Source organism: Chanos chanos, chromosome 5 (genome assembly GCF_902362185.1).
Source record: "Chanos chanos chromosome 5, fChaCha1.1, whole genome shotgun sequence".
Lineage (NCBI taxonomy): Eukaryota > Metazoa > Chordata > Actinopteri > Gonorynchiformes > Chanidae > Chanos > Chanos chanos.
In genome coordinates, this window is record NC_044499.1 from 47939609 (window position 1) to 47959454 (window position 19846).

Consider the following 19846-nt stretch of genomic DNA (forward strand, 5'->3'; position numbering starts at 1 on the left):
AAAGAACGTATGACAAGAGAGACAGTTCTAGAACGGAACAAAATTCCCTAATCTACAGTAGATTACTGTATATATATATATATATATATATATATATATATATATATATATATATATATATATGTATATATATATATTCTCCCATCTCCTAAAGAAAGGTTTATAAATTGGGGTGGGAAAGAAGTAATGTACATCATAAGCTTCTGGACGCAGCTACCCGTTATTCACTGTTTCATGTTAGCGGAGCGGGACACGATCTCGTTGACAAAGCTATTGTTGCGGGCCACCACTTCAGCCTTCAGTTTCCTCAACTCCGCTTTCAGTGCCTCGTCTGTCATACTATCGACAGGCAGGGACTTCACCTTGGCCAGGAATTCCTCGATTATCTTCTCCCCCTCCTACAACAAGGGCGGAATTCCGTGAAAAGGGGATGGTTCGTATTAAAAGAGGAGATGAAAACGTAACAGCTTGTTACTACCAAGTTAAACTCTGTCAGAGGTGCCCTACCTGTTTATCCAGGCATCGTCTCTTCGCCACCGGCTCGTCATCCGACCCGTCTTCCCCAGCTCTGGAGATATCCTGGAATTCCTCAAGCTCCAGGGCCTTCTCCCGAGCATTAGCAATCACATGCTTGGGGAAGTTAGCCAGCTCTGCCACGTGGATGCCAAAGCTCTGGTCACACACACCTGGTTTAGAGAAACGAGGATAAACGCTCATGAACTACTTGCTCGGTGATATGAGGTATTCGCCTTTTCGGATCAATTAGGCAAATGTATTTCTTCAGATTTTTCAATTTCTACCAGCCCTGTGCTGTGCACGTTTGATGAAGCCTACCACTGACACGGTTAAAGTGTGAAAGGAATAGCGTAAAGAAGGTTGATTTAGGTGCTGGACTGAAACAAAAACAGAATCCAGTGTGGCAGTCATTGTAGGACTGAATCAACGTTTTAGACTGGAGCTTTGACAAACAGATATAGTGGGGAAGCAGACAACATGTAAACGTCGAGATCTTTCATACGACAGCCTGGTAGGCTTCGGCTAACCCATGTGTGTAAAGCGCGCGTGAGCTTGGTCGAGATGTTGTCTGGAGTTACCAAGTAAATAATGACCAGTTACAAGACCACTACTCTCAGTCTCCTGTCCTCTCTCTGTGATATTTAGCTGTGCCGTGTGTAAGTGTGATTTGCGGACAGACGCTTGGCTATGCCGTTACCCTTTTTCACTCTGTAGAGCATGGTCAGAGTGCTGTCTGTGGTGAGAGCCGTCACATGGAGGTTGCGGACGGTGGGCACTTGCTGCGCCAACGCGGTCAGCTCGTGAAAGTGAGTGGCGAACAGACAGAAGGATTTAAGGCGCGTGGCGATGTACTCCGAGATCGCCCACGCCAGGCCGAAGCCGTCGTAGGTGGACGTGCCGCGCCCCAACTCGTCAATGATGATGAGGGAGTCCTCAGTGGCAGAGCTAAGGAACAAGAGGTCAGAGAGGAGAACGTTTTTGGCCTTGCCGAAAACCAGGTCCTTGTTCTCCATTCACATCGGCAAGGGTTGTGAAGTATAGCGATTCAACCGACATACTGACAGCATGCTATGGAGGGAATTTTCTTACTCTGCCATTTACGCTGACAGCACACTCATTACCAACAAAAGAGAGTCATTTTCACATTTTAAAATTGCACGCTACCATCCAGAATAGCTGCGCGCATGTTTTCATTAAAAAATAAAAAGCTTAGGAAAAATGACTGGCTGGCTTTACGTTATAAGAAGTGTGTGCTGGGGGGAAACGGCTTTTCATACCACAAATTGTGGACAGATGGAAGGCAGCAACAGCAAAACAAGCTAATTTATTATAATTTGTCATTTTACTCACAATAAAAAAAAATTATGCCACGATCAAAAACCGGCAAATGACCGTAGAAAATTATATTTATACTGTGACCTAAATTTTTGGCTAAACCACCCAATCTTAACATCAAAATACAGACATAAGGTCTGATAAGGCATAAAACATCTGTGCTAATTTTACTGTAATGGTTTTAACTGGTATTGAACCAAAATACCAAAAAAACAAAACAAAATCTGATTTGGCTCTTAATTATTAGCTCTTTAGGTTTTGTTACTATGACGACTTGTCTTAGGTCTTTAGGTTTTGTCTGAGAACGAAACAGTTTACACGAGTGGATGTGGTGTAAACGCGGTCTTCAACACTTACCGTAGGATAGCAGCTGTCTCCAGCATCTCGGCCATAAAGGTGGACACGCCCTTTAGCTGGCTGTCCCCGGCGCCCACCCGCGCAAGCACACAGTCCACCACACTAATCTCTGCCTCATCACATGGCACAAAACATCCAATCTGTGCCATCAGGACAATCACGCCCACCTGCCGAATATAGGTGGACTTCCCACCCATGTTTGGGCCTAGAGAAGAATTTTCCAGAATGCATTCATCAGTGATTACAGCAAACCCTTGTTGTTTACTGTACAGGCAGGGTCAAAGATAAACCTGCCTATTCTTGTAATTTCAGTGTATTCTTGTGTGCATGGTTCAAAAGAAAAGCTAAGGGAAATGGCCTCTAAATAAACCCCTGCTTGTCCATGGGAATCCTTCCTCTGGTGGATCCAGAGTGTATGAAGGTGTTGAGGACAACTGAGGAGAACTTGACAAAACAGGACTCTTCAGTTGGACACACAACTCGAGCCAAGTGTCCAAACTGTCTGACAGAAGATCAGCTTATGGGCGTTCCTACTGGACAGTCCTGGCGTTAGTGCTAAGGTTTGTGTAACACACCATGGTCTTTAAGATGAATGTGAGCGTTCTGAATGACCGAACAGGATGTGACTGAGTGCGAACTGAAGTGAAAGCCCAGTATATAATACGCCTGTCCACGCACAAGGACGCCTCATCCTTATCTGACGTTTATCGGTAAAAATCACTGAACTGGTACCTGTAATGATGTGAAACATCTCTTCCCCTCGGGAAAAGGACACGTCGTTAGGGATGAACGCCACGTCATCCTGGGCTTCCACGCAGGGGTGCCGGGCGCCTTTAAGGACAAGCCGACCCGCGCCCTTCTCCAGCACTTTGGGGCGGATGTAGGGTACGGGGGCGGCGTGGGACACAAGGGCAAAGCTCACGACCGCGTCCAGCTGGGCAATCACATCGTTCAGAGTGTGCAGTGGATCCACATAGCCTACAGGGGCAAAGGTCAATGAGAAAACACAGTGAGGCTAATGTAGCCTGAACAAGCAGGATTTGATCAGCTCCGTAAGGTGGTATTTTTCCACATATGACTCCAGGCCAGTGGTTTGAACTCTGTGAGAGTGTGTGTGTGTGTGTGTGTGTGTGAGAAATACAGAGATGGGTCTCTCACCAGCGGCTATGTTAATAATCTCTTTGACGATGGCATTCTGAGCTTCCTCATATTCTTCTCTGTTCTTGGTGTATTCCTCGTTCAGGGAGCTAAGCTTGCTGCAGGCCAGAAAGACAGAGCAGCGTGATGCGAGTGTGTACAGACCACAAAAACAAACAGGTTCCTGTGGATTCACTAATAGTTATTGAAACATCGCTGTCTTGTTATGAGTGACACACTGTAAATTTATTGAAATAACAGCGCATCTCTCTGCCCACAGAGAGGGCAGAGTCAAACCACCAGGTGACGAAATGATTCAACTTCCAGTACATATGTTTAAAACGTTTTTTTTTTTTTTTATCGGGACAACAAATAGTTCAAAATTGTGTCAAATATAACAGAAATTCATGCTGTAATCTAACATCAGATGACTATTAGAGAGTTTGTTTGTTTCTCTGTTCAGTTTCAATTTATAAATGGGCTAGATGTGTTTATCTATCAGTGTTTATCAGGCTAGAACAGATGCTTACATGGTGATACACTGTCTGATGGTTTGCGGGGGTTCGTGATGATCACATTAATAACATTAGCACTTCATTTTTCTCAGTTTTATTACGTGAAAAATATTTGCGTTCTTTTCTTGACCTGTTGGTGAAGCGCACACCGTTTTTCTGCACGTCCAGCGTGGTAAACTTCTTATTGTTACGTAGATTCTTCTCTTCTTTGCACGTGACCCGAAAAAAATAACCGATCTGAGCGTTCGACTCCAGTTTCACCGTCTTTCCAGCCTCCAAACCTATAAAACAAACAGACAAGTTCTCAGTAACTGCATTCTTTTCTAATTCAACCTTTCAAATAATTATCAACCGTTTCAATAGCTCAGTCAGGCATTTTGGTGCATTTAGGGTGTTTTTTCCTGGAAAAGAACAAAAAGTATTCCTTAGTATTCTTTAGTATTAGTATGACTTAGTATGATTCTACTGGACGTCTATTGGCTTTTAGCATGATTTTGGGAAAACCTCAGTGACTGCTGTCAAACCCCTGTGAAGAGTGTTAGTAGTAATTCACAGTAGTGTTTTGCATGATTAACGGGGTTTGGTTAATGGAAGCCCTGCGATGAACTGGTGACCTGTCCAGGGTGTTTCCCAGCCTTTCGCCCAGTGAACGCTGGGATAGGCTCCAGCACCCCCTGCGACCCAAATTAGGATTAGCGGCTTTGAGAATGAATGAATGAATGATTGAGCGGTTAATGGAACGGGACTCTTACTCAGCTCCCGTGCAGCACTGGTTAGAGTGGCCTGCATGTTTTTCTCCAGCCGGTCCATGTTCTCTCGCAGTTCGCTCAGCGTGGGGTCGAACGATGGCTTCACCAGAAACTCGTGGTGCTCGATCTTTAAATCAAACACATGTTCAACATGGCTAACAGGCTAACCAGGTTAATGTTTACGAGACCAAAAAAACCCCAAAAAAACAAACAACGTCAGCTTTCAACACTTGGAAAGACTTGAAACCCCAAATTCCATTTTGTTTACCACAGATAGATGTTTGCAGCTGTCGGGCTGGCAACAGCATAAAAAAAAAAAACAACTTGTGTGTTGAAAAGACCCTTTTTTTTTAATCATTACCAAAAACATAAAAAGAAAAAAAAAAAAAAACCCACCAGAAACATTGCCCAAAACACAGGCCAGACTGTGCACAATGAAAGGTACACGTGTACATGTGGAGGAACGCAGCAATGTAAATCTAAATTTAGAACTCTCACTTGGTTCATGTCTAACGTGGTTTCAATCATCTCCTGGAACTTGGCAAAGTCGGTGTTGAGATCGTTGAGAGGGGAAACGAACGCCGCGTTCAGAAGGACCTGATGGTTTCCTGACGATGAGAAGAACAAAAGAGGGGTATGTCAGCGCAAGCGCTCCGTCCCAATCAAGTGTGTATTCCTTTCTAATGCCCTGCAAATGAGGAGTAGCTAACAAAAAAAAACCTGACTGAGAAAATTCAACACTTGAGTTCCTACACTCTACTGCATGCATTTATTTTTCTTTCTTTCCTTTTTTTTTAGACCAAGCACTATTGGTTATAGGTGCTCAAGATATTTATAAATGTTCCACTCATTTTGAAGAACTCTAAATGTGGAATTGCTCTTCACTTTCATAGATGTGATCACAGTCGCATATTAAGTATACCCATTCAACGTTGAAATAAGTTTCAACGTAAAATCTAAGAGATGACAATCATACGGACAAGACAAACAAACGCAAAGACAACACATCGTACCGCCGAGCAGGGCCGTCGCCCTTCCCCGTATGAGTTGCACAAACATCGATGTCTTTAAATGCAACACGTGACAAATGTTTCACTCTTACCAAAAAAAGTGCACAGTCAAACAGTATTCCATAAAACCACGCTGGTGTGAGTCCTTCAAGGTTTCTTATTTCATATCTGAGACTGTGGAAATGAGCACTGAGGTCTAATCAGTGGAGGAGTCTCTCACCGCTGTATCTCTCCAGGGCCAGTACCAGATTCGGGATCTGACCCACAGCCTGGTAGGCCCGGTAGCAGTCCTGCAGGTTAGCGTTCTGTCTCTGAAACTTCTTGGCCAGCCGGTTCAGGTCGGGGAAACGGCGAAGCAGGTCCTCTTGGCAGCTCTGTCTCAGCTCCGAGTCGTCCACGAAAGCCTCTACCAGGTCCAGTCTGAAACACACACACACAATAGAAATCCTCTGCATGGTTTGAGATACATAGGTATTTCAACAGGCATACAGGAAAACAGAGATACACAACGAACGCTTACCCCAAAAAAAAAAAAAATCAATCTGTCTGAGTAACTGACAGTGACATGTGACCCAACCAAAGGCTCCAGGCAGGTGCAGCACCAGCTCCCAACACAAGATGGGGGTGATTAGCCAGAGTTTTCTTTCCACAGGCAAATACCATGACCACATCCAAAAAGCTGTTTATGTTACCATTAGACATGACCTACAGAGAATGGATGACGTTTGCCAAACGACAGCCGTTCACTTGGGCACAGCCGGATTCGATGATCCAAAACAGGCATCACGACAACTATTTTTTTTTTTTTCTTTGTAATCAAACGTCACGTTTGTTCACATTCGTTGACTTATGTCCGTAAACAATACGTAACAGCTGCCATAGGTTTAAAAAGTGCCTCTGTGCTAATGTTCTGGTCCAAACTAGAACATTTATGTGGAGACGAGGCACCAGGTTCTCTGATCTCATTCGAGACTGGCCGGAAAGGTGGCGGAGGTTAGATAGGAGATACTGAGATACCTTCTGCATGGGTGACTTCCCCTTTTCTTTACTAAGTCTCTCTCTCTCTCTCTCACACACACATGCACAATCACACGTACACACAACACTAAGCTGATTCACACAGAAAAACAGGTTTACCCGTTTGTATGGGTGGCATTAAGGTGGCAGTGTATGTGTGTGTGTGTGTGTGTGTGTGGGGGGGGGGGGTGTTATAAATCAGTGGAACTTAACACATTAAATTCCTGTCTCCAAACAAACGATACACACAACACAGTCTCTTCACAAACTACACACGCGTCTCTGGGTCAACACAAAAGCCCAAAAAATAACAACCCGGTCTCTACACAGAACCACAATGTTGTACCGTTAAAAATCAAACTGATCATGTTGTACTGTTTCAAACCACACTTCCTTCACCGACAACCACAATAAAACCACTGTTTATGTTTGAGCTCCATTCACAACAGATTAGAACACGGTTTTAAAAGGAGAAAAAAAAAGAGAATTACTGTCAGAGTTCTCCTGGTTATTCAAATCACTACTGCTATTGAAATAAATAAAAAAGACTTCTTCTAATCAAGTCCCTTACTAAGGATTTGGTAAAAGGTGCTTATGTTTGTTTAAAAAAAAAACAAATAAATAAAAAAACACTGGAGTGAAAGGAGTAAATGAAAAATCCAAAGAACGCAGTTTAAAAGGTGAGATTTATTTACTTAACACCCAACAGACAGGAATGTCAGGTCACGGCTAACGCGCTTTGTACCTGTTTAAATTGAACAGGATTCTCACAGAGTCTGTTGCAATCCTTTGGTTAGCAGATGCTTTTCATCGCTCTTCTGGTTTTGGCTCAGGCAGAGTTTGTTTAGTGTGGGGTGTGAGTGTATGAAACCGTTTTTTTTGTTTTTTTTTATGAGTTGCAAAATATATTTGGGGGCTTTTTTTAATGTTTGTTTATGGCATCGACCATTTGTTGGTCTGACAAAAACGCTATACACTTCTACCTGTGAGATGCTCTGGAATACTGGAAAAACACATACATACGCAACCAGCTTCAGGACATACAGTACCAGTCAAAAGTTTGGACACATTTTCCCATTCATTTAAAACTTTTGACTGGCACTGTACATGGAGGGGGGGGGGGGGGGGGGAAAGATGAGGATTCTGTGCTCTGAGACACACCCCAGCAGGACGACCCCCCCCCCCCCCTTTCATTTTCGCCCCACTCGATAACAAATAAATTCAACCATCTACTGCATTTCCATTCAGGAGGGGAAAAAAAAAACCAAAAAACAAAACTTGGCACAGTGCACTATCTGGTATACAGACTGACTCTGGAGAAGACAGTGTGTGCTGAATCATCCATCTCCTTCTTTGTTTTTTGTTTTAAATCAATGCCTCTCAAGGCCTCGGTTTAATCTCCAGTACAGTTACTGTGGTCGTTATCAAGCAAACAGCTTGGAGCATTCTTCTACAAGTTTATTTTCAATGTTAAAGTTTACCTAAACTTTATCCCAACATCAGAACTTCATTTCTTCAATACATTCATTTGCTTCCCTGATTAAAGGAAAGATTCACTGATTTTCGTTTTTAGATCTTTCCTCATGTATTGATACAGTTGGTTAATGGGGGAGGGGGGAAAAAAAAAAACCTAGGATGGTTAGAAAACAAAAATGTAAACCTGTCTGTTAAACACTGGAACAAATTACTTCCCCTTCTTTTGTCAAAACATGGACATAGTTAAACTTCTCCTTCTCGAAGAGACACATCTGAGCCTTACCTTTCCTCGATTTTGTTTCTGTCTATCAGAGGCTGTTTGATCCACTGGTTAAGCAGTCTCTGGCCCTGGGGGGTCCTGCACTTGTTAAGCAGTCCTGCCAATGAGTGGGTGCCTGTCGCATCATCAGAGGAGCCCTGGGAGGAAAAGGTACGGATTCTGAGACTCTTTTTGGTCGCAAGTCAAATTTTCATGTAATCCCTGTTGAAAGTTGTTGTGGTTTTTTTTTTTTTTAAACATAGGCTTCCAGACATTCTTTTCAAGTTCGGGAACAAGAAACATGAGAACATTTCGTTTCTTTTTTGACAGCAGATGCATAAATCTTGCTGTAATGAATTTGAAGAAGCTTAAGTGCCCTCAATTTAGCGGAAGCGATAGAAACTGGTCAAGATTCGCTGTAATGTTCATAAAATATCCACTGAGGCTAGTGATGAAGGAGCACAAAACACATGCATTGGTACTTGATATAATAAAGATATAAGCAAACATCTTTACGGCTTAAGTTCCCCGTGACAGGTGAGGAACGACCTCTGACCTGGAAGAGATTGAGGGCTTGCACAGCAGCATTGTCCAATCGCATGTACTGGTTGAGGTCAAAGGTGATCATCTTGAAAGAATCAAAATTCGATTCGTCGGATAGAAGCTCCAGGTACTTAATGACAGCTGCCAAAGAGGACATGGCGATCTAGAGGGCAAAAACAGAGAGATCAGTTTTCTCCACACATATATATATTATTTCTCTCTCACACACACACTGCATGTTCATTAAATATATTCATTACATATATGAGTTCTCACACACACACAAAATAACTGCAGCATACTTGACTTTGTGCTTCATTCTGAAATTAACAAACTAAACTCTTGAAGTGCAATCTCTTTGAAGCTAGCACACAACGACATGAGAACTGTGGAACTACGCCACTGGAGGCGTGGTGACCTTACATCCAGGCTCAAAAGACTCTTGGCTCTCTGACAGTGAGTGAGCCCACTGACCTGCCTCTCCATCTCTGGCAAAGCAGCGCTCGACACCGTCTCCCCTTTACGCGCTTTGAGCAGGCGGTTCAGATCCTGTACGATGTCTTTGGTCGTGAATTCGGCCTTCTTCCTGTCTGACATCAGGATTCCACCACGCTGCACTACCTGAGATGAGAGAATAAAATGACATCTCGTAAAAATCACAACTCACACAGCATAAGCATTCTCACCAAAACTAAATGAACTAAACTAAGACACCCAAGGAACATTATTTTAGAAAATGACTGAAGATCCACTTGCACACACATTTTGTGTCTCTGTTTATAGCATAAAGCTGTACGCTTGAAATCTATTGAAACAAATACTACAAACAAACCACATTGCATACACACACTGCATATGTAAACCGTGCAAGACGTCATAAGATTCCCTTCAGAGACACTCCTGAGGAAGAATTCGTCGGGTTGGCTACCTGTCTGAGTTTGGCCAAGTCCCCGCCTCCATCTCCCCCACCCGGCAGCACACATTCCTTGGGTCCGATTTGCACCAACAGGGCCTCCAGGTTGGAGAACTGGTCGTTGTCCGGAAATTCACAGACGCCAAGTTGCCGGAGAGTGGAATCCACATATCCTACGCCAATGACTCGCTGCCCGTCTCCTCCAGTGCCGATTCTCACGCCCACTACACCTGCAGCCCCCTCTCCAGGGCCCCCGCTACTCCCAAAGAGGATTTCCTCAAACTGGGCAAGATTCCCTGGAGAAGCCTGCACAGGAACACAAACACACATTTACCAAAGAGGCCTGACAAGGAGGTGCAAGAGAATGAAGGAGGGAATGCAATAGAGAAAACACAGGGCAAACATAATCTATACGGATTTGACTTCAAGTACACGACAGACAACGTGTATGGAGAATGCACTAAGTAATGATTTGCATACTAAGTAACCGCTCAAGTACTACTGCAGTTTCGCATTGCTTTGCTTGTGAAACCGTTAGGCGTGGACCAAAAAAAAAAAAAAAAAGAGAGATACACGTTACCTTAAATGCGACTTGCCAATCGTGGTCTTTGCTGCTCTTCCCGCCTGCCTTGTTCCGATACACCTCAACGCGGTACTGCCTCACCAACAGCAAGTCTCTCACAAATGACTCGAAGTTCATTTTACTGAGTACCACGCTCTCCAACTTTCTGCTTCCTACACATTCACAAATCGCACAGGGACAAATGTAGACGCGTAGTATATCACAGTTCAATAGTAGCTACACTCGTCTTCTAGTATACCAGAGAGACATTAATGTAAGCCATCAAATATCGCAACAGCATTCAAATTATTGTTTGCACCAGACAAAGCAGCTTGATCAGACGTCAAAGCCATAACTTTCACTAGTTCGTTAGCTATTACTAGTCACACTAGCTACAATATCACCATTGCAAATCATCGTTCCAGCGATATGAGTTGTAAAAATGCATCAGTTTAATATGTTTGCAAAGTAGACTGAGCGGTAATCAGGCTATGTAGCAATAAGTGTTAGCTTGCTAGCCGTCACAACAAGCCACTGCCTTTACCTGAGCCAAGGTTTTTGATAACTCCATTGGTCTTGAAAACCTCTTTAGCAGCGAATATAGCATCTTTTCCATGCACAGTATAGTAATCGTTACGGTCAAAAATTCGCACAGTGGTGTCAGGTTTTTCAGACATAGAAAAATAAAAGTTCAGAAAACTATTTTCGGACGCACTGTCCATGGACAAATTCTGCTTCGGCTGCACCGCCATGCTGGAATCTCCCGCCACAGAGCTCTTCGCTGAGAGGTCAAAGGGAAGAGCGAGGAATGGGCGGTACCATTCTTTGACAACATTGACTGTGCACCAATGAGGTTCTTCTTTAATTCTACGCTCAGTGAGCGAAAAGGTCCAACAAATCTTCCGTGGCGTGCAGCGCACAGGAAAAGAGCATTGTTGCCAAATTTGCGCTCGAATAAGTGGAGTCAGTAGATGCACCCCTTGTCAGTCTCCTGAGTGACAGCCAGGAGGAGATTTTAGAGAGGATGACGGGGGATTCCATCCCCCTCGTCAGCAAAATGACCAAAATGCATCCCCCTTCTTATCCTGCCATCCCCCCCTCTCCATCCCCTAGTAGCAGAGAGAGTGCAGGGGCAGAGGGGTTGTTTAGTTGAATATGTTAGTCTAGTCTGCCTGACTCATTGATCCTTTATCTGACTGAGGTTTATGCAAGTTAGAATCTATCGCCCTGACCAAAATGAATCCCCCTTGCTAACCTGCCATCCATTGGGACACCCCCCGGTTAAAAAAATAACAAGTCACCTACTGGTGACAGCATATAACATATGTCGGTTATGTGGGAATTCTTAAAGTCCTGGTAGTTTGGTATTCATTGTTGTGCCACATTTCACACGGTATGAAAATTTGAGAGGAAGGGAGTGTCATCCAGCCAGGGGTAAAAAGTGCTGAAAACCTGTTTAGGCTTTATCTTCTTTATCAAGCAGGTGAAACTAAAGTAAACAATATTCACGTTCTGCAGCAAGAAAAATACTTGTACTGGTAAGAGATACTTAGATCATTTTAGTTGTTAGTTACAAACGTTTAACCAAGCAAGGTAATATTTGGATGGTTTGTGCTAAATTCCCATTAAGGTAATTTTGGCCCTGTTTACACCTTGCATTAAGATACAATAGATGGGCCAAACTCATTTAAAAGACAGGTTACAAACTATACTCATTGTATTCATATTAGGCCATTGTTGGTATACAAACATTTATTGCATATTGGCCTGAGATCACCAAATGTGTAATCAAACTGTCAGTCCTAAAGAAATGTGCAAACAAAAAGTATATAGTTAAAGATTTATTACAACACAAGAGTGCAAATCTGTACAAAAGTTCAGCAAAAGGCTATATTTCATACAAAGTTGAAAACTACTAAAAGCAGGCAAATCGTGACAGTTTAAAAGCACTGAATAAATACGTTAACAATAGAGATCAAAGAAATGTTATCAACATTGTTAAAAGAAATAGCTACGGTTTTAAAAATGGTTAGTGTTTTTAAAATCGCTTATGTCTTTCATGACACTTTCACGCTTTACAGTCTCTCAGAGAGTTTAACTGAGGGTAGGCTGGATCTCCTCCATCTCCTGCAAATCAATAACAAGAAATATTCATTAATAACAATCAACGCCGTACAACAGATAAAACTACAAGGGTGCCGAGCCTCTCAGGTGAGACCAAATGGCTTCTTTGGGAAAATCCAAAATCCACAGCTTACCTGGGCTTTCACATATTTGCTCTGGTTTCGCCTCCTTACAATGAACTAGAAAAGAAAACAAATTTACTTCACATACAATTCAAAATAACTAAGATCCCAAGGGTACAAAGAGAGAATTTCCATTCAGGATCCAAAGTAATCCCTGTCTAATCTTGCCTCTGCATTTATTCTGAAAGAGCAATACATCACATCATTGACTAGCACCAACCTACTGCGCGTGTACCGGGGTACACATGCTGTCCCAATGTTTCTGGCGTGGAGCTGAAATCAAGATGGGGTCAGCAGGTGGCCGATGACCAGGTTTAGAAACATTTTTCTCTTCAGGACAAAAGCTCATGACTCACCAACACAAGAAGTCCAACAAGAACTGCCAGGATCACGACAACTATGACAGCAACGATGCCCCCAGTCAGTCTTTGCATGGTGATGGTGGGTGCCTTTTCATCCACATAGTACACCAGGATATTCTCCATTTCCAGCTTCTGACCAGCAACATTTGGCTCAAATTTACTGGAGCTTGCAAGAAGTGGCTGTGCCTTCACCTGTTTCAAGATAGAGTTAATCAATATATATGAATGTATACATATTATATATACACACAAGCAATCCACGTTAAATGAAATCATTCAAAACTCCGCTTACATCTTTCTCCATATAGTAAGCCATACGGGAGAGATCTTCCTTCCTGTCACCAAGAGGTTTCTTTACATCCACAGTGATCAGGCGGGCGTCACCATCGTACTGCAGGGATTCATGGTGCACACGTGAAAGAAAAAAAAATTTGTATTGTGATGATAATGTAATACTGTCATATCCCAGAAAAAAAGTTCGTATTCTGAGGATAATGTAATACTGTCATATCCCACGTCACACACACACCATGGCCCCTTAAAGACCAGACAGAGACCGCGCAATCTATGGAACTGTGGCTCTGCATCTTTTATAACCATGTACATCACTGATCTACTGAACACATCTGTGTAACCGATCAACACGCATTCCAGGGTTTAACAAATCAGCACTCACACTGACGCTGGTGATGAGATTCTGACTGATTTTGTATCGCTCCTGAATGGCTGCGGCAATAGCCCTGGAAAAGAACAAATTACCATCAGATTATCCAGTCGAAGTATTTCACTCTTATTTTCACAATGCTACTCCTGCCATTAGATCTACAGATGTCAAACATTTTCATACTATGAATTTACATATGAAAGCAAAATATGAGGTTGGTTAAAAAAAACCCTTCTGAAATGCACAGAAAGTCTGACTGAGGCTAATGTTTGCATACCTCTGCAGGTCTTTGACCTCAACAGGATTAGGTGTCGCTTTGTGCTTCAGCTCTACATGGATCCAGCTGTGATGGAAAAACAAATGAGTATGTTTTGTGTATGTGTGTTTGTGTGTGTGTGTGTGTGTGTGTGTGTGCGCGTGTTTTGTAAACAAGTGAATCAGGCCTTGCCGAAAATGCCCAGGTGCACTCACTAAGTTTCCACCAGCTCCTCACACTTGAGGTTCTTGTCTCCTTTGTCGGAGCGACGAACTCCGGCGCTGTTAACACACCAGCACTCCTCAGAGTTATTACACTGTTTCGCCTTGAAAAGTCCGTTGGACTCACACTCAGGGTCGTAAGGCCCGTCGTTATCAACCAAGGCTGTGTCTACAGGCATCCCCCTAAAGTGTTTGTGCAGTTTTTTGTACATCTCTGCCTTCATCAGGAAGCATTTTGGAATCACTACACAAGGGAGAAAAGAGAGCAGCTAAGGACCAGACTCACTGGAAAGGAATAACAAGCTTTAGATTCCTATAGCAATTAAATGAGTTAAAAATGACAAAAACAAGATTTAAAAGTTTGGCAACCGGCTTTACAGGGTCCAATCTGGGTGTCCAGATTTCAACCACTGAGCTCCAAATTTGTGCTGATACTTTAATGATTATTAAACATTGTGACGAACAAAATGAATTCAGTGAGGAAGACACTTACGCGCAGAACAGTTGAGGATTTCCCTTTCGTTTTTTCCAACAGTGACATAGCATTGACACGGATCTCCTTCACACTGAGCCCATGACACAGAATCGCAAGTGCCTAATGTCACGGACAAAAACAAAGCAAAACTTTAATGCAAATTTGACATCGTATTAACGGAGTGGTCCGTTTGGCGGCTGACATGGATTTTAGATTAGTAATATAGCCAATGAAGAAAGTGAATCCGGGATAAGGGCGATAATTAGACGCTGAACCAGAGTAAAATCGTGATGTGCTGTAGGCCTAATTGTAGCTCGGCTGATCCAAAAACCTTTGAGTTTAATTTCACATCGAGGTATCACACATGAAAAGTCTTTTCTACGTTTTACTGGAAGATTGTCCGGTACTAGAACGGTACTAAAACACCTGCGTCGCCTCTTTATGGATAGCCTACCGACATCATCTAAATCCAATGTGAACAACGGGACTGACCGTTTTTTGAGAAGGACATAAACACCACCAAACAAAGTTCTTGATAAGAATAATATGTCTAAAAACAATTGTATATTTAAAAAATGGAGCACTTACACGCAAATGACATGCCGACAAAGGACAGAACCAACAGCACGGCCAATGGATTCATGTTGAAAATATAGAGTGTTCGAGTTCGGATTGAAGACCGCCTCGCACACAAAGTGAATTATCAAACTGATCTCCCTCGGCGCACAATTGTCCTTTATATTCCAAAACTGCGATTGGACTTCGTCAAACCGGTTTTGTGTTCCTGTCTTTGCGCCCTAAATAGTTCAAAAAGAAAGACCTGACCTAAAGTACCTCTGTGAGACGGTAGAGACAGAAATGTTCACGTTTTGCTTGCTATATACGCGGCGGCGTCTAGATTTTTGCTGTTCAGCTACATGATGTTCATTATGGGTTCCTCTTATAGGTTTTATACTCACCTGAACACTGACGTCACCTCAGGGTGAAACTGAAGGTGCGTTGGCTATCTCAAACCTCTTTCGGTGTCATAAGGGGGAGGTCCATTGACGGAGAACAAAAAGAGCAATGATGGATGGACCGGTAACTTTCCGTATGAAACTTCGGAGTTTCAGGAAGTTACACTTCCCGTCTGTGATGAAGCAAGCAACATCTTCAACTGTTGATTCACGAAATTCATATTTGAAATATAGTTCATACATTCATACATACATACATACATACATATTTGTGTGTATGCAGTAGGCGATTTGAGGGGGGATGTCATCCCCTTTGTTAGCAAAATGATCAAAATGCATCCCCCCTGTTAACTTAAATACGCAGTTAAAAAAAGACAGTTGTAGTAGGGAGAGAAGGAAGATAACTAGATCAAGTGGAATTGCAGAATTAGAAATGCCACAGTTGTGGTTAAGGCGTCCTGCAACAATGTCCTTTGGGAGGTGTGCATGGGTGTGGGGGTGTGTTGGTTGGTGGTGTGGAAGCAGGGGGGTGCTCCCATTGGGACCCCCCGTTAAAAAAATAACAAATCATCTACTGTGTGTATGTGTGTTATGTAGTTAATCATTGATACTGATCATAGACATTGATAATACTGTCTTAACAAAGGGTCCAAGCATATAGCTATAATACAGTAAGTGTTCTGACTGGTGTCGGAGGAGACTTTGAAGAATTACCTTCATCATCGTTGGTGGATTGAGAAAGAACCGGTCAGACCAGAGACTCAGCAGAGAAGAGTTTGTTACAAACACATGTGAAGGAATTCGCTTAATGAACAAGTGCAATCTTTGATGAATGGCAAAAGAACAATAGCTCAGGTTTCATGCGACCACTGGTGCCAAGAACAGACTTTCCACTGCAACAGCCATGCAAAAGTTATAAATTCCTGCCATTGATCATCATGAGTTATACCACACCCCAATGAAATTCCACGCTGATAAACAGACAAATAAAATAAGGATATTGATACAATGAACACACATGAAGCCCTATTATCAGGCTGGAAAATCTGAATGAAGGACTCCATTTTTCCTCCCTCTGTCACTCAAAACAAGGACGGAGGACACAAATTTGTGCACTGTTTATTCAATCTGTGACACCATGACATCACGTGACGAGAGAGAGAGGGAGAGAAAGACAGAGAGAGAGAGAGAGATGTTGCCTTTTCCAATCAATGAGTAAAAGAAGACCCTCCAGATTGAACTGGATGAGATGCTAACTGACAACGGCGAAGAAGAGCACTGATCTGAAACCATATGACCCACATCGAACAGCTGAACACTGCTCCTGTGGGCATGTGTGTGTTTGCAAGAAAAGGCATGCATGAGAATTTAAATGACAATGTCACTATCAGTAAGTGTAACCTTTCAAATAGCCACATATGTTACCAATCACTTTGTCTTATCTGCGGTCTTTTTATTTAAAAATTAGTCTTGTGCAAAATGCATCCCTAATAGTGTACAAGCAGATTATTGCCAACGGACGCTGATGGAAAGAGGTTTTACACATATAGAGGGCAACCCCCCCCCCCCCCCAATCTAAGCCAAATAATATTAAATCTCAACAATTTACTAAATGCCAGAATCAACTGTTCTCAACCATACATTCTTGTATGTCCCCAAACACATCCTTTTACTCTGGCTGGTGCATGAGTCAACATGTAAACATACGTACAGTGTGGTGCAGAGATGTAATGGAAATCTCTGTGATCGCACACACACACACACACACACACACACTGTGAGCAGTGAATTTGTCCTCTGCATTTAACTCATCCAACACACCAGTAGTGAACACACACACCAGATGCAGGACCAGTGGGCAGCATTCCTTGTGCCCGGGGGGCATTTGGGTAAAGTGCCTTGCCCAAAGGCACACAGCCGTGGATGTCAGTCCTGGGAATCGAACCGACAACTCTTTGGTCACGTTTTTTCCTCAAAGAGATTTGTGCCTGATCCATGCAAATGAAATAAGAGAACATAAAGTAAAATATTTCGTAAAATATAGTCTCAGATTTGTCTGTGTTGTTATTTTTTTCAGCCTTGCTTTCAATGTGGAAAAAGGAAGGATCAAACTCTGAAAGATACAAATAAACAGACAATGAACAGAAACCACAGGTTTTCTTTTTAATAGAATAAAGCTTACATTTACTCCTAAAAATGAATTAAATGAAATGACTTGCACTGTTATGTTTCAAGTTCAAGTTGAAATGACATCCTCACGGTGTTGTTGCACATGGTATATGTTATGAGAGGTGTTACCTGAGAGTGATCCTTGCCTCAGATATGTGTTGTTTATGCTGCCCCCTAGTGACATATTTTTTTATTACCATGTATGTCATGGCTCCAGCATGGGATCTTGAAGCTCTCTGGGTGAGTGGGATGTCCTTGAAACCGCACAGATAGCTGTTGGGTAATGTCCACCTGGTTTTGGGTTCTGGCAAGCAAAGGAAGAATTCCTGGCAAACTCAGCAGACCACCCAACATTTTAGAAAATCTGAAAGATGAAGCCAGCATTTTTTAGCTATGACATTGCATTACATTCAGTCATTCGGCAGATGGTTTTGGTAGAAGTGTCTTACAAAAGAGCATAGCAAGTAGGCTTACATCAACAGATTGAAACAAGTGCCAAGAATCACTCAGAGGACCATTGATGGTTTTGATGTTTTAACGAGTCAATTGTATTTGTTTTCTTTGTTTGTTTGTTTGTCTGTACTCTTTTCACCTAACATAGAGCGGTAAAGTCGGTGGCAAAGAGGTCAGACAGATTTGAAGAGGTGAGTTTTCACATGTTTTGAGTGGGCAACTCTGCCATTTTAGAGCTGGGTGTGAAAAGATTTGAGATTGAAATGTTAACCTATGGCCCCGTCCTCAGGGCTACACGTCTTGGTGAAGCAGACCTAAGGGGGGGGCCCGGGGTGTATGGTTTGTTCGTAGATTGGACGTAGAAAGGTGTGGTTCCGTCGGCCGCCCCGAGGGCCGTCGGCAAGGTCTTAAACCCGCAGCGGACGGCTCCAGGCAGTCAGTGGAGGGAGATAAGGGGGGACTTGCTCTGTGTTATAATGCACTAGTGAGTCAGCACAGCTTCTCCAGAACTACTGCCGGTTTGATTCGGTCAGCGACCCAAACCTTGGCAACTATGTTACACCAAACAAGACAGTCATGAAAACCCATCTCCAACAGGCTCAAGAAAATGTTTTGTAATGAGCACATAGCCTATATCATCCTATAATTGAATTCAAAGCATACAAAGAGATGCATTTTTACTGATTACTGCTGCTTATATGTGACCATAAATAGAAAAGACAGTACAGCGTACTGTGACAGCTTTTTTATCAGAAAGCTGAGAGAGATATAATCTATCGGAAAGATTTTGTCAGTTTTGAGTTTGCACACCTGAAAAATGTACTCATCCAATTTGCAAATTTTTGGGGGAGGCTGACAGTTTTTCTGTGAAAACTCAACATTTTCTCTTGTAGAGCAGTCCATGAAACAGGATTTGTCAGCTTGCCAGACAACATTAATTTGACAGAGGTCGAAACAATCCCACGGGAGAACAGCTAAGAAGTATTTCTATTGGACGGTCTTTAATTTTGGCATAAGTAATCTGGCAAACTGACAAATACTGCCTTTTGAAATACTCCCCTTGTTCCCTTGTGTGCTCTTAACACATACTCTTGCAGTATTATCTTCAACCAGATGGGGGCAGCACTCAAACACTGAATGTGTATGTGCCGGTGGCTCCTTGTGGTCGGGCCTCTCAGTAATCTCTCCCCAATGCCCATTTGTCAAGAATAGCCCACAGGACCTCTTAATCAGAACACCCCTTCTGTGAGTTCCATTCTTGTGTCAAAGTTTTATGGTACAGGGCCAAACATGAATGATAAACAACTCCAGAAGTTTACGATAAAGCTCTGTTTAACTCGTACCCTTTCACTGCAACACCAGATCCGTGCTGAGAGGTAAAAAGAGGGTGGAAATGGTTTGAATCATTTACTTAGCATGTTAAGTTCTGATGTTTGTCCAATGAACGTGAAGACTTTTTTGTAATCAAAACAGACGATCACTTCTACTACTGCTGGGGCAATTCTATTTAAAACGTCATTTCTTTTTGGGTCGTTCCTGAAAGGCGACTGAACAAGTTTTCATATGATCACCTTTAAACTTAGGATGTAAGGATACATGAAGTTATGTAACCCCATATCTTAAACATGTTGCCGCGCACCCCATAAAAAGAAAGC

General features: G+C 42.7%; 2 protein-coding genes across 2 annotated transcripts; both read right to left on the reverse strand.

The window, feature by feature from the left end:
- Positions 1–224: 224 nt before the first annotated feature.
- On the reverse strand, positions 225–11141 carry msh2 (mutS homolog 2 (E. coli)). Its single transcript, XM_030775128.1, has 16 exons — positions 10934–11141; positions 10408–10562; positions 9843–10133; positions 9389–9535; positions 8928–9077; positions 8396–8529; positions 5840–6039; positions 5108–5217; positions 4613–4736; positions 3991–4141; positions 3367–3464; positions 2941–3186; positions 2209–2413; positions 1214–1461; positions 508–686; positions 225–398 (listed from the first exon to the last, which is right to left on the reverse strand). Exons 1-16 carry the CDS (start codon positions 11139–11141, stop codon positions 225–227), a joined length of 2820 nt encoding a protein of 939 aa, XP_030630988.1.
- Positions 11142–12295: 1154 nt separating this feature from the next.
- On the reverse strand, positions 12296–15473 carry LOC115813055 (epithelial cell adhesion molecule-like). Its single transcript, XM_030775646.1, has 9 exons — positions 15202–15473; positions 14632–14733; positions 14133–14382; positions 13939–14004; positions 13674–13737; positions 13290–13388; positions 12992–13189; positions 12648–12692; positions 12296–12516 (listed from the first exon to the last, which is right to left on the reverse strand). Exons 1-9 carry the CDS (start codon positions 15254–15256, stop codon positions 12484–12486), a joined length of 912 nt encoding a protein of 303 aa, XP_030631506.1. The 5' UTR covers positions 15257–15473; the 3' UTR covers positions 12296–12483.
- Positions 15474–19846: the final 4373 nt, after the last annotated feature.